At 40.5% G+C, this 25,436-nt stretch overlaps 1 protein-coding gene across 2 annotated transcripts in view; it reads left to right on the top strand.

Annotated features, from left to right (window-relative positions):
* LOC119478316 (astrotactin-2-like) overlaps positions 1-25,436 on the top strand; it is a 624,157-nt gene that overhangs the window by 447,715 nt on the left and 151,006 nt on the right. For both annotated transcript variants that reach the window (XM_037752984.1, XM_037752983.1), the window contains exons 9-11: positions 985-1,059; positions 5,240-5,377; positions 24,859-25,009. In XM_037752984.1, the coding sequence (XP_037608912.1) occupies positions 985-1,059; positions 5,240-5,377; positions 24,859-25,009 (364 nt within the window). The remainder of the gene's footprint in view (positions 1-984; positions 1,060-5,239; positions 5,378-24,858; positions 25,010-25,436) is intronic.

Below are 25,436 nucleotides of genomic sequence, written 5' to 3'. Positions count from 1 at the left end.
CGCCCAATCATTGATTCATTTAAAAGGTCCCACATTGTTATTCATCTCCACCTGTCATCTGCTGGATTCGGGCCAGTCGCAGATCACATTTCCATTCACAGTTTTGTGGGAGTAACAGCTGACAGAGAGGGTATTCATACCCATATGAAAACAGATAAAACGATGTTAGTTTTGACCTTGTATTGTATTTTATAAATGGTGTGGAATTTTTTATGAATGAAAAAAAACAAAAAAACATCCTCCTTTACACTGATTACTAGGGCTGTCAATCGATTAAGATATTTAATCGCAATTAATTGCAAATTTGTTTATGGGAGTGGGCAAATATGCTCGCTTTATGCAAATGTATGTACATATTTATTATTGGAAATCAATTAACGACACAAAACATAAATAATAAACACAAATATTGTCCAGAAACCCTCACAGGTACGGCATTTAGCATAAAACAATATGCTCAAATCATAACAAGGCAAACTGAAGCCCGACAGGCAACAACTGTCGGGCTTGTGCTGACTTGACTATGACTTGCCCCAATCTGCATGTGATTATCATAAAGTGGGCATGTCTGTAAAGGGGAGACTCGTGGGTACCCATACAACCCATTTTCATTCACATATCTTGAGGTCAGAAGTCAAGGGACCCCTTTGAAAATGTCCATGCCAGGTTTACCTGGCCAAAATTTAGTTTGGAGCGTTATTTAACCTCTTTTTCAACAAGCTACTATTTTGGTACATGGTTGGTATCGAAGGATTCCTTAGGTTTTCTCGTTTCACATGATACCAGTACCTTCACTCTGGCTTTAGAACTGAACCCGCTGCAATTACAAGTCGCGTTAATGCGTTAAAGAAATTGGTGGATTCAGCCCTACTGATTACATAAACAAGTTTAAATGTCAATTTAATTCTGAAAGTTGTTACATTACATAGAAATGTTCATTTATTTCTGTCTTTGATACGGTGTTCCCTCCTCTCTGTCCTCAAGTCCTTGGCCATACGCTAACCTGGAGAAAGGCTACGACCTAGTGACAGGGGAGCAGGCCCCAGAGACGATCTTCAGGTGAGTCCTTCGCTTCTGGTGCATCTCCTGAGTGCATGACTTATGCTGGCCATCTGTGACTCCGTGGACACACAATGGGATGATGATGATGGTGGTGGTGTGTGTGTGTGTGTGTGTGTGCATGTGTGTGACGGAGCATACAGATGAGCAGATACACGTAGACACACAGTTGGATGGACACACAGATTCACCTCTGGCCGGGGTGAAGTCTTACCCAGGGGCTCCTGTGTGGAGAAATAGCCCAGGGGGGCAGGCATGGATGGACTCCTTTCGGATGCTTTTACTGCCATTTTTGTTACACTTCTCATTCTTGATGGGGTCATTGTGTCTGACATGTTTCAAGAAGTGCAAGGCTCAAAGCGCCCATTCAGTATCACTGGATTTTTTTTCTTTTTTTTTCCCATTTAGATAGTACAGATCAACCTGACCTAGTTCACTACATGTGCTTTCAGAGAAAGACTTTTTTTTATACAAACAAAATACCTGATCGTGTGGATGATGAGTATAAGCCTTTTTTTAGATAGCCCTTCCAACACATAATCTATGCGCCATGTTATGGATTTGTTCTACGAGTTGGTAATCAGGCACTATATGGAGAATGCTCGTTCACGAACACCCCCTTGATAGACTTTTTGATGGAACGTTATTAAAAACAACAACAACGGTATCTACAGCAATAACTAATAATAATGTGTATTAACTTATTTTTTTTTATTCATGTAAATTATAATCTTAATAAATAATCACCAGTTGAAGCCAAATGTATCGGATGTATACTGCAAGTAGTACATCACCGGGCCAGTAACTACACAATTATTTAGTTAGTTACTGAGTAAATCACAGTAATGCATTGCTCCGTTACCTCAAACACGCCTTTTCTGTCTGTACACCTTTATAAAGTTGATGGTTGAATCTTCATACAGTTTTATTAAAGAGTCACTAAACCCCTTTTTCTCTGCTGAAAACCAATGCATATGTGTATTTAGTCGTGTTGGTGATGGATTCAGGTCCAAATCTTGACATTTTATCGCAAAGTATTTGAATTCTACATATTGTGCTATGAATATGCATAGTGACTGCCCTCTACTGGTTGTAACCCAGCTATTATTATAATTGGATTTTGCTATTGGCTGATCTGATGCCAGGTGATCGCCTACTTTGTGAATGGTTGAATTTCCCATTTATTTACTCCAACTGACCTTTCAGAAAATCCTCATATAAAGAGTTTTAAGCATATAGAACCGAGCCAACCAGCTACAAGATGAATCGTCACCATAAAACAGTTGATTCGGAGCATAAAAAACATTGGAAAATGGAGAAAAAAAAGGCAAAGGTATTAAACTGTGTAAGAGTGAAGAAACTACTCATAAACCATTGTGAATGGCGACTCAACGTCTATAGAAACCTTTAAGCTAACCGTTGTCGATCTAAAATGAAGACAGATTCAGCAACCGCATGCCTTATATCTCACCTCAAATGTTATCAGAAACACATTTCCGTGAATTGCATTGATTGAGTGGTTAGAATGTACTGTTACCATAGATTATTTTAGTGTAAATGTTATAGTTAGTTGTGTGTTTATAGTGTTTAGTAGGTTAGTGATTTTAGACACTTGTAAGGTTGTTAGATGTTCCCAATTTTAGAACAGTAGTTGTAGGTTAGCTTTAGCTCCTAGTTCAACTTTGTGTGTTTTAGATAGTTGTTTGATTCATCATTAGTTAGTTAGTTTTAGTATTTGTTAGCGAGTGGCCAGAGTGGGTCGGCACTGTTGCCTTCCTTGCTGCAAAACCACCTCCGGGCTGCACACTGTGGCTCCCCCCACTCCCTCCCAGCCCGGCCCATGTTGATACCTTTCTCATGTCTTGGAGGCATTATTATGAATTTCCAGGGTAGATGCACTTCAGCCAAAAAACCTGGGGTTTAGTTACTCTTGAAGCTCTGTAATTAAAAATGAGTTATATAAGTATAGCCTTTGATTTTGTCAAATCTACCTTGATTTCACGCTCATTAGCCCTCCAGTAAGGGTCCTTTGTCACAGTAATCTCGCCGCTCTTCACGCCGATCTTGCAGAGTTAACTTCTCGGCGTGTGTCCACTCTATGAAATGAGGTAATCCATAATCTTTGTTCTGCACAAAAGCACATTCCATCTCTCAGCCACTGCCAGTTTCTAAAAGCACTACAGTATGTTGGAGATGGGACTCGGATGGCGCCGGCACACACAAACACACACACATAAAGGCGGCAACCGAATCTGCTGCTTGGTTGAAGAACTGTGTGTCGGTCCAGAGTTATTGAGAGGAGAAGGATGAAAGGACAACTGTTCACACACACACACAGTTGCAGACCACATATGCTTTCAGCCATGCACACACTCGTACAGATAGCAGACAAAGTGAGCAAAGATGCAGCAACCACGTGTAAACCCTCACTGGGTTCCTGTTGGAAGGAGTCTATACTGTATCAGTGCTGTGTAGAGGAGGATGGGAGAAAAGACTGCATTGCTCTACAGCTGGACAGTGTTAGAGTCCTAACAGGGATTCCTTTCACAGATAGGGATCTTTATAGGAAACCAGTGCTGCCTCTCACTTTTTTTTCTTTACTCTATGAGCAATGTAAAAATAAGCATTTGAAAGATCGGTTGGATGGAAAAAGGAATGGATTCAATTCAATTATTTAAATGTTAATAATGAACATTTTGAAGTCAAATTTCGTTTGACTTGTCAGATTGTAAGGGGAGGTCAGACTGAGTGCAATGCATTCAGATTCTCTGATTATACTGTAATTAATGTACCGGCAGCAGCGTTTTGTACAAGTTGAAGGTTTTTAATGCGGAGGTCAGTCCGGAAAACACGGTGTTCCAGCAATCAGGTCTGGTACATACAGAATCACGCTCGACAGGATGGATGTCAGCAATATTTAACAGCGGATAAACTTACATGATGTTGCGAAGGTGAAACTAATGTTCTTTGTGATATGTGATATTACATGTAATTCCATTCAGGCTTGGTTTCTAGACTTCTGGGAATTTGTGACACAGTCGCCCACCTGCTCAGATATATTTAAAGCATGCGATGCAAAGCACAGCCATGTTCTGTGCTGTTTGTGAGGACTAACCAGGTGTTGCTGTTCCCAAGTGGCAAGCCTAGGCCCCCCCAGGGTGTGTCCCCCCCCGGGGATATTCATCTTCACTCAGGAGAAACATCTCTGGCAAAGCAAAAATTATTTTTACACCATCTTGAACAACGGTCATCACTACATATGTCCCAAAAAGCATCATGCTGCTGCAGAGCACATTACATTTAGAGAGACGGGAAATAGTTTTTTAAAATGAGTAATAAATACACCAGACTACCACAGACACTTCTAGTGTATTTCTCCAAGTGCAATTCTATTTCCAACTGTGTTGACGCACCACATGCGAATACCAGGATTGACGATATAAACCAGCAATTATTCACTAGTAGGCTAAACAAGTTTCCCGGACGATAGGGCTGTAATGGTGAAGGAATTTTCCCCTGTGAGGATAATGATTGGCTCAACAGCGTGATATGCGGTATTGTTGCAATTTTTTTTTTTTTTTGCTTTTGCAAATTACTTAATTTACTTCATACACTTAATTGTTAAGCTATTATTAAGTATATTGTTGCTTTTTAAATGACAAAGATACTCATTAAATACTTGTTTATTGTTAAATGCAGAACACAGCGGTACAATGAGGCGCAGCGTTTTTTTTTTCAGATTAGATTAGATTTGGTCGCGCCTGGTTTAGAGGTCGACCGATTAATCGGGCCGATTTTGTAATTTTTTCATAATCGGCATGTTGTTTTTCGGCACATTATGTTTTAAATTGACAAACATCATATGTGTGATTCATGGCGCAATTCAAACAGGATCAAAACAATATTTGTCTCTCGCCGTTGCCTACCGTTCATATTTTTTCCGAAATAAGGTCCCGTAGTTGTCCACCGAAAGGGGCGGGACTTCGCCTCACTCTGCCAGCAATGACAACATCTTGCTGTCTTTCTGTCAGGCCCCTCACTACCCATGTGCTCCACTTTGCATTGCGCTCATCCCTGCAATACTATCTTTGCATGCTTATGTATGTACATACTGTACAAAATGTTATAATGTGACAGCAGTTTGACAGACACTTTATTTCTTGCGGTCGTGCCAACACAGATCATTCTACAGTCTGGGCCAAGGACTGTGGCTGCCAGTCAGTAAGAGCTTTGTGGTGCCACCGGTGGAACTGTCAATCAACCCCATCGCCAGCTGTAAGACGGACGTGCTGGTTACCGAAGATCCAGGAGAGGTCAGGTCAGTCCGACTCAGCTGCAGAGCGCCACACTTGTGTTGAGAGAGAAACTTTGTGGAACAGTTTCTTTGCTGTCTTGGTCCATATATACTTAATCTCCCATAGATACACAGTGTACATTTTCTTTTATATTTTTGAAGGTCTCAACAAACACAGTAGAAATGTTGTTCATGGAATCCTAAACCCTTGCTCTCCGGCTTGAGCGGCACAGGAATACTAATAATAAAGCTCCTTTTGTGTCGTGGACTGTATAAGTCCAAATAATATACGTCTTTACTTCAATTTGTGAGCTGTTTCCATGACACTCAGGTTAGCGTCAATGCTGCAATTCTGACTTTCAGACAGAAGTTCATTATATATGATGTTCCCATATGAGTATATAACAGGCATATATGAATGTTGTAATGCTACTTCATTGTTTATATTTGTCAGTATAGCTCAATGTAGTGAGTAGTGAATACAGCAGTGCTTCTTGCTGTGGGTAACTGTAATTTAGTTTATTTGACACTGAAAAAACAGGTAAGCATTAAAGATGAGCATAATAATTTGCTTTAAAGGTGCCATATTGTAAAAACTGAGATTGTCATGTTTTTCTATATTATAAATCAGGTTTAAGTGATATATAAATACTGTAAAAGTATCAAAACGCTCAATCCATGGAGAAATACACACCGCCCGTATTCAGAAATTGTGCGTTTGAAACAAGCCGTTAGAATTTAATTTGTGATGTCACAAATATACAATTATGTAGATCATTGCACGGTTTTAAATGTAAACATTCTAAATGTGTCCCAGTTTATTTCCTGTTACAGTGTATGTGAATGACATCAGCTGACAGGATGTAAACATGGATCCAAACTGTTGCCAAGCGACGCAATTCTGTTTCAATTCCGTTGAAATGCTCTAAAACGGAGCGCTTCAGACAGAAGGTAACTACAGGTATATTCAGGCAGACAGTATGAGGAAAATAAAGTGTTTTTTGAACATTACATGCATGTAAACGTGCTCTAATAGAAACGCAAAATACAAGTAACCAGAAAATTAGCACGATATGGGACCTTTAAATAATACTTATCAAGCATTTAACCAGGTAGTTAAATCCTAAGAGGGTCTGGGATTTCAGAGGACCCAAAGTGACAGGCAAAGCAGCATTAGAGAATCGTAACGTTGGGCTATATATGCGCATAGAGATCCAGAACAACTAATCCGAACAGAAAAGCAGTGTCAACAGGGTTAAGCATTTGGCACTCTCACAGTTCAACAACAAAATATTGGCAATGTGAGACTGATGTTTTTTATCATCCAGCCAGCCAGTATAGGAACTGGCGTGCATCAGTGCAGCTGAACATCACAAAACATGTCAGAGCATCAGCTGCAGATTAAAACAAACTGACACCAGCCGAGGCAGTGATATGTCATCTGAAAAACCAAATTGTCTGCCATTGATGCTTAAAAAAGTTGCACTTGTCACATAATGTAAAGGATATAATGGTATTATGATACAGGACTACAGTGTATGTCTGTGGATCACTGCAACCCCGTTGTTTTCAGCCCGTCACCACACAAAATAGCATCTATCAACAATAATCACCAGCACACATGATAGCACATTATTGCTACTGATGCAGTGATGCATGTTTTAATCACAATACTGGTTTGTAGTGAATGATTCACTGATGTGTTGTATGGATACTAGAGGCCATGCAGTCGTAGCCCAATTGTACCACTTGTACACACGGTGCGTCCTGCCAACCACCTAGAACCATCTGGAACATGTAGGGGTCCCTCTGAGAAATGCTGTTTTGCCAAAATACATAGAGTGAAATTTCATCAAAACGTACATTTGCAACCACTCATTATGCGAGCATAATATTTTCAGAATGACAAGGAATCACAGTCCGAAGACTCCCGTAAAGGACCGGTGTGTAACATGTATGGGGATCTATTGACAGAAATATAATATAATATAAATAAGTTTATATTATTATATTATTATTTAGTTATAGTTTTATATATTGTTAGATTTAGTGTATAATCACCTGGAAATAAGAATCATGTGTTTTCATTAGCTTAAAATTAGCCATTTACATCTACATAGGGAGCGGATCCTCTTCACTGAGTTCACCATGTTGCACCGCCATGTTTCTACAGTAGCCCAGAATGGACAAACCAAATTGTGTTAAAGGGGACATATCATGCTCATCCTTAGGTTCATACTAGTATTCTGGGTTTCTACTAGAACATGTTTACATGCTTTGTTGTTCAAACAACACGTTATTTTTCTCATACTGTCTGTCTGAATACACCTGTATTCACACTCTGTCTGAAACGCTTCGTTTTAGCGCATTTCAACGGAATGGCGACGTAATTGCGTTGCTAGGCAACAGCTTGCGTACATGTTTACTTCCTGTCAGCTGATGTCATTCCCATACACTGCAACAGGAAATAAACTGGGACACATTTAGAATGTTTACGTTTAAAACTGTGAAATTGTCTAAATATTGTTGATTTGTGACATCACAAATGGACAGAAATCCTGATGGCTTGTTTCAAACGCACTGTTTCTGAATACGGGCTGTGTGTATTTCTCTGTGGATTGAGCGTTTTGATACTTTCACAGTATTTATATAGCACTCAAAACTGCTTTATAATATAAAAGACATGCAAATCTCACTTTTTACAATATGGGACCTTTAAACTTTTCCTGCTTGGGCCGGAGTCGATAACGTTACTCGCTGCTGCCATTTGTGTTTTTGCGTCGGCCACCGTAGTTCTCCAACACGCTTTGCACACAGGTGAGGCTTCAGTTGGTTGCAATCTTCAATCTCACAGCTAGATAGCGCCAGATCCTACACACTGTTCCTTTAAATTGAGACTAAACATTTAAAAGATTGTGACTAAAATGACTTAAACTTGAATTATTAGACCTTTGCACTTTGCTCTAAATGCTCAATATAGAAATCAAATTGTTAAAAAAAATACAGTACAGGAAACACTACAAATACATGTTTAGTGGTAATGCTGTAAATAAAGATGACTGAATTTGCCAAAAAAATACCGCATATAATGATATTTTGGTCTTTTGCACCACACAGTATTCCCCACTCAAATTGCATTATTTCCATGCCTTGGTGATGTTTACATCGTAGACAGGTTGTTGTATGTCCATTTAGAAGACATTTTTTTGGAATTCAAAGCCTGATTTCAATTATTAGTAAGATGACAGAGGCAATGTAGAGTTTGCCAAAGAAGAACATCATCCTAAATATTTGTTTTCTGGTCAAGTGGCTTGTTGAATTTGGTTGACTCTTCCATGGTCTGTTGTGTCAACAGGCAAAACATTTTATGTCAGAGGTACTCAAACTTCTTCAAGAAAGGTCTGTGACATGTGATAGATCCTGAACAAACCCTGTCCTTGTTTTGATTAGTTATCTCAGACTTAAGCTGTATTTCGTGCTCTTTGTAGTGTGGTAAAGCATCTTTGAGACTTTCTTTTATTTATTTATTTATTTTCCAAGCACGGTGGCTTGACTCAGTGACCAGTGCCTTGAGCGTGGTGTGACTGCCAGATGGAATCACTGATCCCTGTCTCCATTGGTCAGCAGCTTCAAGTGAGCACACCGGTTTAGACCATTGCATGCATTTGTCATCCTTTCTTCTTTGAATTCTCTGCTCTCGTGACCAATTTTTGCTTTTTTTCCAAACTTTGAGAATGACACCTCGCTGCCGCTTTAGTGATCATTGACACAGAAACAAATGACCACACACAAAAACAGAACTTTGAGACACCCGGTTTTAGATATTTCTGCCTTTGTGGGTTCAGTCGGCTAAATGGGGAAATGTCCCTATACTTTAAACCCAGAGTTGAGGGTACTTTGGCAGATTACAGCTGACACATACTGATTGGAATCACACTAAACATAGCTGAGGTTGTTTTTATGCCCCGACAAGGTACACCTTGGAAATTACCTGTTCCATGATCGTAACAGAGCAAGTGTCAGTATCCCAGACTGACCCAACAGTGGACAATCATAATTTATGATTGTCTCATCACACCAGCATGTCATGAGCTGCTATAAAACTACAAATGTACAAAAGTGTGAAAATAGGACAGTCAGCCACTGCTCACTTTACCTGAGATTTTCTCATATACCACTCAGCATTCAGCCTTGGGTGTTTTTGACACTGAAAAATTCAATAATAAACTCATTTGTAATTCAGAAAAGCTTAAATTGCAGTAATCACTGGATCGGTATGCGTGATGTGTATCATATAAATACAGATTTTGATCCACTATCACAGGCTTTATTAAATCGCCTCGGGAGCGCAGAACTCCCAAGGCAGATTGTGCACATCTGCTTATTCTGACGTAAATGGGATTGCAGCGCCGCTCTGGATTAATTAGCCGAGGTACGTCATTCACTTTGAAACAGGGTTGTGATCAGTGATGGCGAGCTACAAAAACGAGGTTTTAGAGCAACAACAGTTGACATAGCCATTCATCTGTAACATTTTGATCTGCTCAGAACATTTCTTACAAAAATACACTCCATTTAGCTAGGAGGTTAAAGCAATTATTCCTCTTGTGCATTTTTCTTTCTTGACTATCGCTCAAGTGCCACCGCTATTGCGTGATGAATAGACCCTTGCTGGGTTACATCACAATCGCGGATGCAAAATGAGCACTTCGGCAGAGAGCGAGAACTTGGCTTTTTGTTTAGCAAGTTGAGATATTCATCAGTGGAAGGACGTGCCCTCATGAAAGTGGCAAGCATGTCGGCTGTTGTCACTTCCTGGAATAACACCAGCAGTTTTTTTTTTAGAATACGCTTGTTCTGCCTCGCTGAATGAGATTAGGCATATTTTATTTAGTATTGGTAAATGCAAGTGAGATATCATATCTGACACTTCATAGCAACATGACATATTGCACATTAACCATTGTAATAGATGGAAACAAAGCCATCTTTCTTGGCTGCCAATGTCAGTTAAGCCGCACAGAGATTAATCATTCTTAAATCACACAAATAAATAACAATTTTGAAGGAGGAAATGCACATTTGTATGACTGATTAAAAGCCCGCTTTAATTGGAATAATAAGTTAATGATGTGTATTTGGTTAATGATAAGTTCCTGTTATATGAGGAGGGATCTTGTCAGGTTGTCATGAATAATGCAGGCGACTCATTATCCAAAGCATTTTTGTGGAACAAAGTCCCGTGGGACTTTTATGGAGTTTTTTTGGCTGATGCACTTTCCCTAAAGTGTTTATGCTAGGGATTGATGTAATCAGTCAGTCATGATAGACATGTTGATGCGGGAGGTGGCGAAGTGCGCCGTAGCTGTGGTACTTAAAAAGGATGCGTCCCCCGTTAAAACTTCTGCCCGGCGCTGCTGACAGAACCCCATGAAAATGTATTTTATATGAAAAGTGAGTGTCAAGGTAAAGTGTCAGCTTTTAACTGAATATGTTCTGTCTCTTGATATCATCATCACCTCAAATCAATTAGGCTTCTTTCATAAGCATTTTGAATAAGCTTGATTTTGAATCACACCCCTCAGTATGTTTAGATATTTTTTTTATCATTATCCAGTATGTGGCATATTGTCAAAAAAAGTCTACAATATGTTACCAAAATCACACACTTAAAATATATTCCGCCAATTTCCTGAAGTATCTAGTAGGGCTGTCAATAGATTAGAATATTGAATCGCAAAATAATCACACATTTTTTATCTGATCAAAATGTACCTTAAAGGGCAATTTTTCGGGAGTGGGCAAATATGATTGCTTTATGCAAATGTATGTATATATGTATTATTATAAATCAATTAACAACACAAAACAATGACAAATATTGTTCAGAAACCCTCACAAGTACTGTATTTAGCATAAAAAAAATGCTCAAATCATAACATGGCAAACTGCAGCCTGACAGGTAACAACAGCTGTCAGTGTGTCAGTGTGCTGACTTGACTATGACTTGCCCCAAACTGCATGTGATTATCATAAAGTGGGCAAGTCTGTAAAGGGGAGACTCGTAGGTACCCATGGAACTAGGGATGCACCAATACCACTTTTTTCAGACCGAGTACAAGTACTTACATTTGGGTATTCGCAGACACCGTGTACCGATACGAGTACTTCTCTGTGCCTAAAGACCCTCGTTAACAGCCAGCTGGAGGGTGTGAGCGACACACAGCAGGCTGGGGAGTCCCGCATACGAGGCGGTGCGCCACGACCGGCTCAGCTCTAGGTTGGCTTGGAAAGGCTCGGGGGCGAAGGTGCTTCCCGGGGCCGTGGCCAAAGTGTCACAGGAGCGGTCTGGCCTTAGTGCGTCCCAACCGCGTAGTGCCCCCATAGCGGGGCTTGGCCCACGTAAAAAAGGCGGCAGGGGTCTGCGATGATGTCTGCAACCCACCCGACCCGTCTTGAAACACGGACCAAGGAGTCTAACGCACGCGCGAGTCAGAGGGTGCAAGCAAAACCCTGTGGTGCAATGAAAGTGTGGGCCGGCGCGCACCGGCTGATTTGGGATCCCGGCCCCGTGGGGTCGGACGCACCACCGGCCCGTCTCACCCTCACCATCGGGGAGGTGGAGCGCGTGCGTGTGCAATAGGACCCGAAAGATGGTGACGAGAGGTTAATGTCATGGTGCCGTAAAGTGGTATCGGTGTACGAGTACATGAGCACAGTATCAGAACCGATACCTGATACTGGTATCGGTATCGGTGCATCCCTACATTGAACCCATTTTCATTCACATATCTTGAGGTCAGAGGTCAAGGGACCCCTTTGAAAATGGCCATGCCAGTTTTTCGTCACCAAAATTAAGTGCAAGTTTTCAGCGTTATTTAACCTCCTTCTTGACAAGCTAGCATGACATGGTTGGTTCCAATGGATTTCTTAAGTTTTCTAAAAAACGCAAGTGCGTGGAAAAAATGAGTGGCGTTAAAACGAATTTGCGTTAATGGGTTATCGCGTTGACATCCCTAGTATCTAGTCATGCTGGTAAGTTGAGTTTTATTTGCCCAGTGGAGTTCAATGGAATTTGATGTATTTGTGGTGCTCAAAGCATTGTAACATTACTTTTGGTTAGTCTCTGGATCGATCCGTCACCTTGCTTTTTGCCGTTTTCAATGAGAACTATTTTCTACTGGAATTATTTTACTACTTTTTTGTATGTTTTTTCTGCAGCCACTGAACCACAGCATTCATAATATTATTTTTGTTTCTGATGGTTATGCAAATTAGGCCAAGAGGGGGATGTGTTGCCTCAGATAAGCATCAAAAGTCAGGGTCAACCTTGACAATAGGTAATCATGTTTTTCTTCTGGTTACTCTTTTCATTCCCTGAAAGAAAATAAATTCTAGTTTTGGATACATTTTAAAATGCAGGCTGTTGTGTGGTGCGTCCATCCTGATTGGCTTAACCAGTGCATGCAAATTTCAGTGCCCTGCTCCACAGGGGTGAGTGTGCAAAGCGTATTAGAGGATAAAAGACTGTGTGAAATAGAACAAAGTGCCTCCCCGATTCACTCTAACTACATACCTTCTCAGTAATGTCCTCTCAACACAAAGTATTAACCCGTTTGACTTAAAGGTGACCAAATAAATAGCTTGTTCAACTATTTACCTATAAAACAATAGTTAAAACGCTGCGATATTTAAAAAGCACAACCGATTATAAAGCCAAGCCCTATATCTTAAAGATACGCTCCTTTTATCCCCATTATATTTACACTTTTTATGACTTTACTAGCATAGTCCCTGACATTTAAAGCCAGACACTGTAGAGGAAGATTCATCCCGGTGATTGTCCATACTTTGCTGTAAGGCGTATTTAAATAGAGGAAAAGGGGATAAAATGGGTCATAATAATAGAAGCAGAGCTTCTGCTTTTGCAGAGTTCAGCACTCTGGTTTATCATCGCTTCTGTGAATGGGATTATTTACAAATCCAGTTCATATGTTCTGTACAAACCGCATTTGAAATCCTTCTTCATTCATTCATCAATAAATTGATATCCATAAATTGTTTAATTTGTCCTCGTTGCAGTTCTCTGAGTGGTGAAATGCAGGATCATAAAGTCAAACACTCCGAGCCAAATGGCCTGATGTTTTGTGAGTTAGCCTCCAGTAAATACTTGCCTCGACAGTATACCCTTTTTGCTCAAAGCAAACATTCACACCCCTTTGTACGGATTTCATTTAACAGCAGCGCCCTTGAACAGAATGCAAAGCATGGAATATGTTGTAGTGTTCTGCTGTGTTCAGTGTTTGGTCTGGTTAACTGATCAATAACTGCGTCAGTGTTGGAATTCAGGCTGAGCCTTTTTCTTTCTTTTACTCGGTTGCCGAGAAACAAGGAGCCATTGTAAACGCTGTACCCTCCAAGCCATTATTATAATAATGCTTAACATTTAAGCTTACCTTGCACTTGTACTATAGAAAAAAAAATGTTTCTTTGTGTGAAGTGGAGAAGTTGAGCTTTGGTCAATTCTGAATATGTTATTTTTTTATTCCCAAACATGTATCAAATTGGTCATATTTGAAGAATTCTGACTCACTGCCCCATTAGCGATGATTGAAGGTGAATCTTATCTATTAGCTTTGCATATTCTGCTGCTTATTGTTGAATCAAAGCTAATGTGTCAACAAACACTTCATGAACCTCACAGTATACACTCTAAACTCTGCTCCAAGACTGGTATCGTTGTCGATAAGGAACTGTTAATAACCCTCAGTAGCTGCTGATACCCCACATCGGTGATTAATGACCTCGCTCACCGTGATCAAGTGAACCATCAAAAGGGTGCCATTGCCAATAATTCAACGCACCTGCACAAAGTTGACACCAGGAAAACATTAAATCTCCATCAAAACTTGAACTCGAAGAATTCACATATCAGTTTTTTTTATTTTATCACTCAGATTTACCAGCTTCTTTCACCCCACCAGATTTCTCCTCAGTGATTACAGCGAGCTTAAAAGAAAAAATGCACTCTATTCAATGACGAAAGTGCCTGATGAGAGTCAGCATATTTCGCGGGGAAGCTGGAACAAGAGCATTAATCAAGTGCAGGGGCAGACCAATAACGGGCCCTGTAATCATGCTGGAGCAGCGCTCTAACTTTGGGCAGTGTCGCCCGGCCATTCATCATCTGGAAAAGCAAGAAGGCAAGAGAGGGAGATTAATAACAAGTACATTAGTCAGTGTTTAGATGCAACCAATGTGCTTCTGGGTCAAGCAACTGGAGTCGCGGTGCCAAAAGAGATGATCTTGATCAGCTAATGATTTGGAAAAGAAACATTATCAGGACATAAGTCCGTTCTTGATTTTGTTAACAAATAAATTCTAACGACATATAGTTTTTTGCTCTTCTGTAGACCTTCATGGATCAGTTATCAGGCTCCTGTTAATCAAACAATGAGAGGCAGACTCTGCCATTATTTAATATGTTTTTGCAACATGAACAAGAAACTTTAATATCCTTTTTTTTATTTATTATTATTTTGTTTACCCCCCCCCCCCCTTCTGGACTGTCAAGGATCTTGGAATTGATTGTTTTCTTCATCTTCTACTTACTCTTCCCCTCTATCCAGAAGGAGAGGAGGCCTGTTAGCATTCACCTCACAGCTGAGGCAAACCATTATTTTTGTCTGCCTCACCTTCCCCACCATGTGTTTTCCTCTGAATTAAGGAGTCATTTGTCAACGCTTTGAGTGCCTGCCAGGATGAACTGATGCACAGAATGCCATGTGTTGCCTGTCTAATTCAGAAAAAATTGAGTTGCCAAATAAAGAGAAGAAGAATAAGGACACGGAGTCCAAGACAGATGAATGAACCTTGTTTTTTAAGATCGTGTCACAATGCAATAACATTATTCAGTGCAATACTCCTTTGTGGCTGTGCTAGGCAAGAAGCAGTGTTAACTAAACCATAGCAAGGAGGTTTGCGATCTACAGAAGCAAACAAACAAAACACATTGATTGCAGCGTGACCCCTCGCCCTGCCCACTCTTCCTACATTTGTGTGAAGGGATCGCCATAGTAAGGGCCATTCCAAACGAGCTGGTGCAAAAGGAGAGTGGGCAATAAAACCCTTCAACATTGGGCCCACAGCGGTGCTATACGTTTCCACTACCCCCCTGTAGACAATAATAAGAGGATGCCACCCCCCCCTTGTTAGCAAAATGACCAAAACGCATACCCATGTTAACCTGCCACCCCTCCCACCCCTCCCCCCACACCCCCAACTCCATCTCCTAGTAGCAGAGAGAGTGCAGGGGCAGAGGGGTTGTTAGTTGAATATGTTATTCTAGTCGGTCTGACTCATTGATCCTTTATCTGAATGAGGTTTTGAAAGTCAGAATCTATGGCCCCGACCATCACTCTGAAATATCAGTCGTCTAACTGTGTTGATGGATCCATGGTGCTGTCCGTGGTGCTGAAGTAGCAGATGGATTGAGTCCCGCCCTAGCTTCTGTCAGTTTCGTCTTAGATCTATAATATTCTGTAAACCAGCTATTCTCAGCCACTGGGAATTTACAAAGCTAGTTATTTTTATATCTAAATGTGCTCAAAATTCACATGAATAAAAACAAAAAAAAACATTAATTCAAACAAAGCATAATTTCAGTGACCAGCTAGGTTTGAATATCACCACGCCAATCATAACACATCCTCAGGTAGAGACAAATCTCTTTTACCATTGTTAGCTAGCTAACGTTCCCTCAGATGCAGTGATGAATTGTTTTTTAAAGGTCCCATATTATAAAAAAGTGAGATTTTCATGTTTTTTTTATTAAAAAGCAGGCTATGTCCTATATGAATACTGTGAAATTATCAAAACGCTCAATCCACAGGGAAATACAATATTTAGACCCTTCACACAGGTTTAAACGTAAGCATTCTAAATGTGTCCCAGTTTATTCCTGGTTGCAGTGTATGTGAATGTCATCAGCTGACAGGAAGTACACATGGACCCAAGCTGTTGCCTAGCAACACAATTATGTTGCATTTCGTCGCAATTCCGTTGAAATGTGCTAAAACAAAGCGTTTCAGACAGAGGGTTAATACAGGTATATTCAGGCCGATAGTATGAGGAAAATAAAGTTTTTTTGAACATTACAGCATGTAAACATGTTCTAGTAGAAACATAAAATACAAGTATGAACCTGAAAATGAGCATAATATGGGACCTTTAAACAAAAAGTAGTGGCTTAACACAGCCCAGTTTACTTTTACTCACTTTTTGTGATGTTATGATTTTTTTTTCTCATTTATTTGAGAAGGTGGTCCTCGGAAATGTTTTAACAATCAGAAGCGGGCCATAAGTAACAAAAGGTTGAGAACCCCTGGTGTAAACTATATATGTAGGGTGTATTAAAAATACAGAGCCAAAACAATAATTCATGGGATGGTTCACTAGTCGAGGGTGGTCCATCCCTCCCGTTAAAAATTAACAAATCCCCTACAGACTACCCCTGACCAGAAGCACGGGTGCCGTATAATGGGGCAAACATACAAATTTATTGTGTCTTGCTAATTCAGGCACATAAACCTACAGCTACACTTTCCTAAACACTGCCTTTTCATGGTGGGTTTAAAATCCCAGAATGTGCAGTCAATTATTTGTCTTTTAATCACATATATGCATATATCTACTTTATAGCACATGCTGATTGTGGTAGGGATGCTACACATTTACAATTGAACAGTACATATATGTAGACAGTTACTCAGCAGTTGAACAATCAAAGCTTCTTTCAATATCCAGGGTGACTGATGCTTCCTGTGTGCGTGCGGAGAGAGCATCCCATAGTTTAGCTGTTTATTGATCCTCCCCCCTTAATGCAGAGTGTCCTCCAAAGACACTCGAGGGGTCTTAGGTCTAGTGGACCGGGATCAGTTTGAGAAGTCTTCACAGACCTGTATAAAAAGCATGATGCTATGGAGATTATCCTCTCAAATACTACAGTTTTCTGCTACAAGATTATATACAGTAAACTGACAAATCAACTCAAAGTAGATAATGAACACAATCAGCAAGAGTGTTCTGATTATCCGTGACTCATTGCTTCACGACACTCTCAATCCGTATTAATCACTAGGTGTCCTAAAATCAAGCGTGAGAGTAGATTCATAACATAAAGATTGGCCCATTTCTAACATGCATTTATCAACATTCAAAATAAATAAGCACACTTTGTCGAATAAACGTGAAATTCAGCTACTGTTGCGTTTTGTTCGGCTCAAATTTAGCCGTATATACATGTACATATATTTTTGTAGAGGTGGGAATCTTCCGTGACCCGGGCCGCATTCTCTCTGCATTACGCAGCCACATGATGGTGACCCTCTCATCCGCCGGGAGAATGACCAACTGTGCAGCAACCAGCTGGTCATTTGTCGGTAGTCCCACAACCGTCTGGCACGTCTTGCTGTGGTAAATCCCTGAGTAGGAGAGTCCACTGTCTTTCAAGGAGTTTGGTTCCAGAGCCAAAGCCGCACATAGAGGAGACCCCAACTGCATTTTGTTGGTACCTCTCGACTCCACGCACCAAACCCGGCACCTTCCCCAAAAAGTGATTACATTCCTTGTTGTAAGGGCAAGTTTCTTTTGACGAGGTCCGCAATGACCAAATCTGTTCCACCCCTGGCCTTTGCCCAATGGGTATTGCACTGATCTCTACCTTTTGGCTTGAAGGGTCTTTTTCTCTGGAACAGTTTACCAGCTTGTTTGTCCCAAGAAGATAATCATACAGTTCCAATGCACTGGTGAAATGCATTTCCCTTTCTTTGCATTAAGTCAAGCACATTGAATGTGGGCATCAGACTCTAACAAGAGTGCACCGTGTCCCCTCTGCTGATTTTGACATTCATCAAGGCGGTTGTTGGGACTGTCCAGTTCAGCACTGCATTTTCACTGTATTCGGATGATGTTAGCTTTCCGGCGTCTTTGCCATGTCTTCTCTGAGGTACATCAGAGAGTTTGCGAGCTGAGTGTGACAATGTGACACATCAGTGTCCCCAAGTCTAAGGCCCCTGGCCATGCGCCTGAACTACCCAGGAGGAGAGAGAAGCAGTCTGTAATCGCAAATACTGAATTACTACAAGTGTGGTGTCAGACCATGATTGTGAACAGAGAGTGGAGACATGAGGCAAAGATCTTGATTTTCTATTCAGTCTTTGTCCTGACTACACACCTTTGGTGGCATTGGTTTGTGATCAAAAGTTTTAGGCTCCTACTCCTCCATGTTGAGCCCGTTGAAGTGGTTCAGGATGAAGAATGACCCCCTCAGTCTGTCTGTTTGGAAGGTGTACAACAACAGAAGACCAGACTTTGCGGTAGACCCAGAATGACATAATTTCTCTACAGCTTGCCTGGGAGCACTTAGTGATTCTCCAGGTGGACAAAGTTGCAACAGAAAATGATTTAGACCGTCCTGGTCTTCTTTTGCCCAGAGGATTCAGTTTTAGGCTAATCATTTTTTTGTGTTTGTAAGCTGAGTAAAGGGATGTGTAATTATTGCAACTGTTTTCATTCTGACCCATGTTTCACGAGATCATTGTACTAAAACTAGATGGTTGAATTTATGGGTCCAATTTGCAACAATAATCATCAATTCTACTAACTATCAAAGAAGAACAAACAAATGTGAACTCTCTATTAGCTTTGTGGCATTCTCATTTTATGTGTTTGAAGAGTTCAGCTCACATATCCTGTGGCTATTTTAGAAAATGCTAACCCAAACGAGGCTGAATAAATATAATTAAATACATGAATATGAGATATCCTCCAGCAGCTGTGACTGGTTGACCAAAAGGTTAATTTCCCTTCCTGTTTACAAATGCTGCTTATTTGGCCTTAAGTAAGGCTTGCTTGGCTACAGCTGAGCTGCTCCGCGTGGCCAACAAAACAGTAATATATTGCCAAAGAAAAAATGTGTCTTTGAAGGGTTGCATTTGTGTATTGATCCTGAGTACTGGGAATTAATGGCTGACATCAATACTGCTAATGCATAACGGGTCTGCCATAACCACATCACCAGTTCCTATTAGGGACCATAAACCATTTCTTAGTCCGCTGCAAACACAAGCCGACACTTTAATTATCTTGAAATAATTTAGTATCTTCAGTCTCGTTCTCCGGTCTAACAGTATTTTGTTTAAACCAGGGGTGTCCAAACTTTTCCTCTTGGAGGGGCTTAATGAATACTGAACCTTAATGATGGGCCACAGGCCAAAAGCAAACACCTATTGTATTGTGTTGTATTGTTAAGATGCAAAATGGTGCAAATACCCATAATTGAAATTACTGTTTTCCGTGTCCCACTGTCTCTGCCTCGCGCCAAACTGACTTCCTGCGCAAGTTCACTCTGCCCACCTTGCTCAGATTATGAAACATAATTCATAATTAGGTACCTCACAAAAAATAAAACCGCATAAACAGTGTTTTTTTTATTATACCTTTTAAAATATTTTTTTGGGCCAAATCAAACCTTATGGTGGGACAAATTTGGCCCCATTTTGGGCAGCCCAGGTTTAAACAAAGGGGCTGTTATCTAAATTGATTTTAATATTGTAATTGTTAATATTTTACGCTATCTCGTGTGGTTGACAGAATAAATCGTTTCAAAATACTTTTTTTTTCCTGATTAGTTGATGTCATTCAAATCCCAATTTAAATGAATGCTCAAATCAGATGGACCATAGGCATAGTTAGCAAGATGGCCATTGATAACGCAAAGCACACATAGCCAGAGGGCTAGCGTACACTTAGATTACAAAAAAACAAACAAACTTCTGACTCCATTAATCAAATGGAAGAATATCCATTTCATTTTGGACTGATGGGTTATTTGTCTGCATGGGCTCTTTTGGTAGACATTTCTTTTTTTATATTCAGATTGTGTGACAGTGAATGATTTGCCATCAGCACAGCACTGTGTCAAGAAAAGGGTTTGATTTTGCAAAGTGGACAGTTCCAAGTGGTAATACTTCACTGCCCTCATACAAAGGAAAATGTGCCAATTATGGGCCGGTGTGCCATAAATCTAACGGGAAAACCAAATATTTAAAGTAAAGAATCCCCTTGCTGAAAACAGTGTGAGGTGTTAAACAGCATATTACAGATGCTGATCACACATGGGCACACACTATGAAACAGAAAAACATGATAGTATTTTGTAATTGAAAAGGGAGGTAGGTGTCTACCCACATCTACCTCCCTGCTTATATTTATAAGATGTGAAGTTTTAATTGTCAATACAGTGCACAGAGCATTTCTACATTGTTTGATGAACTGTAATGCTTTGCCTTTCGTCTTTGCCTAAAGCCAATGGCAAGGTCACTGAACAATTATTTTCATAAACATATTTGACAATGAATAGAATAATAGAATGCCATCTTTGATTGAAGAAACTTTCCAAGATACATGACTTTGTGATGGTTTATGTCATAGACCGTATATAAAGATGGACGACATGACAGCTCCCCAAAAATGAAGCCAAAACATCTGGATCCCCCCCTCTCCCTGGTGGATGGCTGCAGTATAGGTCATAAACCCCGCCCCCTCCATGTTAACGGATGGTACATGAGCCAAATTAAAAAGTCAATTTACACGTCGAATACGTTTTTCCCAAACATTGTTTCCGTCATTTTCGGTAGTTCTTATCACGCTGATAAGTTTGGTTTTAATTAGTTATTTGATGCTATAAAAAAGGGGGTTAGACGTCATGATTGACAGCTTTGATTTTCTTATTACTAGCGAGCTGCGGCAGTGCTCGGCTCATGATTGGCTCGGGCGGATGTGTGGGCGGGACCTCAATACCGTGGCTCCACCGCCCAATCACTACTGCGCAGACTCTGGGTCAATGGCGGCTGCCGTATTTGGGATATTTTGGCTTCACTTTTGCACAGTGGGAGGAATTGGAGACGCATCTTCCATATATACAATCTATGGTTTATATCCACTGTGAAGAGAGGTTACTTTTTAACTTTTTCAATCAAATTAAAAGCAACATCAATATGTATATTACTGGCTTCAGTTGCCCTACTCTGCCATTGCCACACAAGCACCCCAAGTACACATAGATGGAGACACACAGAACCAGTGACAGTGACAATACTCAATCTCCTCCTCGCTCAGCAGGGCATCTGTCTTCCCATCATTCAAGAGCTTGTTGCTGTTTGTCGAGTCGAGTCACCATCACACAGCACACTGCGGTCCCCGCGGCCCCATTGCAAGAGACAGTGCTTTTGTTTCTTTGCAAAGAAAAACACAGGGGTTGCTTACCCCTTTCGTTCGCTCTGACAGCAGGCATGCAGAGCTCGGTGTATGGACATGGCTCAGCATGCTGAAGCGAACACAGCAACTGAGCTATACAGCATTGGTCAAGCTGTCAATTTTTTCTCAGAAGAGAGCACAAGAATCCAGCGTTTGGAAAATTATAGATTCCTCTTTTGTTTATAATGATTCATTTGAAACAGAAGTGGCCCCGGCAGTGACAGAATGACTGACACGCAGACTGAAAGACTGAAATAGACTGAAATATCTAAAAAACTGTCCATTCCATTCTTTATCCCCCGAAGATGAAGCCCACTGACTTTGGTAATCCCCTGACTTTACCCACAGCGCTACCACAAGGTTGAAATTTGTGGTTTTGAGGGGAAATGTCTCAGAAACTATTGGATGGATTGCCATGACATTTGGTACACACATTCATGTCCCTTCCAGGTTTAATTGTAATCACTTTGGTGATCCCCTGATTTTTTTTTATTTAACGGTATCATCAGGTTATATTTTCCATTTGTCTAATACTTTGGTTTATGACTAAATACCTGGAAAACGAATGATATTCCCATTAGCCTCAGCTGTGCCTTGTGTTTAGTGCTAGTTAGCAATTGTTAGCATGCTAACACGCTAATCTAAGATGGTCAACATGATAAACATTTGAGCTGAATGCACTGCTGTGCCTAAATACAGCCTCACAAAGCCGCTAGCATGTCTGTAGACTCTAAGGTGTGAATTCACAAAAGGATTGCGTTGCTTTTGCGGCCACCAAACCTCAGAAAATAAGACAAAAAATTAAAAAAAAAACATGTAATTCGCAAAGCACCCGCGAAGGGTTAAATGCATCCTTAACTGCGCTGCCAAGAAAAATAGCATCCCGGTGCTCCTGTGCTCTTGGCACGTATTTGAATTAGGTAATATGCTGACATTGAGCGCAAAACCGGCCCCTTTCTATGCAAATGAGCCTCATTGCAAAAACAGTCCAATTCACAAAGGTCAACGCTACTAACCACACACGTTGAAATTATTAGCGTCTTCAGGGAGTTGGTGGTAACTCAAAACTCATTTATTGTGGAATGCAGTGACAGGATGCAATGGCAGTTGTCATGAAAAATAAATGAAAAAAAGCTCCCTTACATGTCATTTTTTTTAAAATGCTAGAAAAAAAAATTAGATTTAAATAATCAATGAAGTTAGGCTGCTGTGACTTGTGTGTAGATGTGCACAGCGTCTCTCTTAATGGGGAGACCAACTTATCGTTTCTATTGCGGTGGGATTGCTGCAGGTATTTGATGAACTCAAAAGGGTCTCAAATATCTCAAAAAAGTCTTTAACATAAGAGAATGTAATTAACATTGTTTCATCATTCACAATGTATTATTTTACCCACCCGCATACATATGGCGTATATGGGCACAATGTGAAAGGACAGAAGTTAAAACGTGCCTGAATGTGACCCGAGCCCGGACCGAATCGTTTCGGTGTGTCTCCTGGCTCAGGCTGACTCTCGCCCTTCACAAGTGCATTTATCCTTTGCCACATCGGATGCAAAAAAAAGTATAGTAAAAAATAAACATAATTATAATAACATTTTATTATTATGCAGATGTAATAAAATGCAGGCACATCTAGCCCTCTATGGAGTTCCACAAATGAAAAATTGGCATTATAAATGCTATCCTATATATGTCAAAAACAAAATTAATACAAAAATAAAATATTAATGTTAAATAAATGAGAAATATATAAATGAGGAATGAATGAATTTGACCTCTTCTTGCCTCTGTTTGCATTTGTCTGTGCTTTTCCTTTTTTTTTTCGTCCTCCTGCTGTCCCCTTCAACACTGCCAGCTAGGGCGGGCCCGGATGCCTCGGCCTTGGATGAGTCCCGAGGCTTTGTCGATGCAGAGTGATGATTCCCCAGGCTCTCCATCAACACACCGTGACAAACATGTCCAATTAATGCTAATGCACCGATTAGTCCCAGACATGACCCACCGTGAGCCAGAACGGACCCCTGCATGCATTACTCTAGTGAAACTTTTAAAAGAGCTGTTTAAAAAATGCCGTACGCCTGGTACAGCATAAAACAAGCCCTAAGGTGCACTGGTTTTAAACTACTATTGAATTGAGTTTAGTAAGGTTTGCCTTTGTGCTGCCAGTCATAAAATGAAGCTAAAGCTCACAGAGGAGACCTGTCATGTATTCAATAACAGCTCTGTTATTGTTATACAATGTATTAGTATTTTAACCATTAAAGCTGCAAAAAAATGGAGCAAATATGATTTTAAAAAGTTATTTTTATAAAACGGTCACTATGTCCTGACAGTAGTGCATGAGACAGGTAATCTAAAAATAATCATGTGCCTCTGTCTCCTCCGGTGTCCTCCGGGGCTCCTGACGGCATCTGCAAGTTTTCACAGACCGGAGGAAAACAACCAATCAGAGCCGATCTGGAGTCTGCCGACTCTGAGCAGCTGTCAATCACTCGCAAACTCCGATCAAACGGTCAAACTAGGCAGCGCTGAACAATATGAATCAATATTCTGTTACTGTAATGCCTATTTCTCTCCTCAAATGTTTTCAGAAACATCTTGTAGTGTACTGTTTAGCTGGAAAATGAAAAAAGTTTGGGACCCGGGAGCCATGTTGAGATCAGTTGAGGAAATATCAAGCACCGCCCACCAGCGGGAGCACAGCCAATAGGAACGCTATCTCTCTCTGAAATGACCTTTGATTGGCCAAAGTCTCTCATCACATGGGCTAGATTTTCTATAGCCTGAAAACAGAGCCATGAGGAGGTGCAGAAGTCTAGTTTTCTCTCAGAACACTTGAATTACAATATGCTGAAAGGTAATTATGGGATTTTTGCCCAAAAGTATTCTGCCTACTGCAGCTTTAAGTTGACTTTTATACCCTCTTGCGAAATAAAAGAGTTGCAAACATAACAAGCAGTCATTAATTGCAGGTGAAAGGGTAAAAGCCACCAACACACCGCCATGTTGTCACATTATGTATAATAGCTTCTTAATAAAAACAGCTTTCCAGGTGCTGAGGATTGTCCAGCTGCTCAAGCACTCGTTGCCATTACTTGTACTAGTGTGTCCTTATTTACACTGTGAAAACATATGCAAAGGTATTTTCTTGTTTTTTATCTTCTTCTTTTTTTTCTTCCATTCCAGGGAAGAGGCCATGATGTCCACTTACTTTGAGACAGTGGAGGACCTACTGGCATCTTTCGGGCCCGTCCGTGACTGCTCCAAAGATAATGGTGGTTGCAAGAAGAATTTCAAGTGTGTGACTGACAGACAGTTGGAGTCATCCGGCTGCATGGTGAGTGGAAGCAGATGTCATGTGTTGGTTTTGTTTCTGGATGACTATGCTGACATGAACATATTGCTGTACAAAGTAAGCGAATATTCTTTATGGTTTCAACCAGGGTTAATTGGCCCTGTATTAACTGTGTTAATACAGGGCCAGGGGGTTCTAAAAATGTGTATGTTTACCATTTAAAGGGGGCCTATTATGCTTATCCCTTTCCTTTAGAGTGTTATATAATTTTTTTGTGCATGTAAAAGATCTGCAAAGTTATAAAGCCCAAAGTCTACGCCAAAGGGAGTTACTATTCCCCCACAGAAACACTGCTCCTCAACTGCCTGAAACGCCTTACTTGAAGTCCCGCCTTTTGTTCCGTAACGTGATGAATGTCACCAAGTAACATATTTGCATTATACCTGCCTAGCAGCTAGTTTGGCACGCC

Source organism: Sebastes umbrosus, chromosome 19 (genome assembly GCF_015220745.1).
Source record: "Sebastes umbrosus isolate fSebUmb1 chromosome 19, fSebUmb1.pri, whole genome shotgun sequence".
In the NCBI taxonomy this organism is placed as follows: domain Eukaryota; kingdom Metazoa; phylum Chordata; class Actinopteri; order Perciformes; family Sebastidae; genus Sebastes; species Sebastes umbrosus.
The sequence above is the reverse complement of the archived record's forward strand: the minus strand, read 5'-3'. Positions and strand labels throughout refer to the sequence as shown.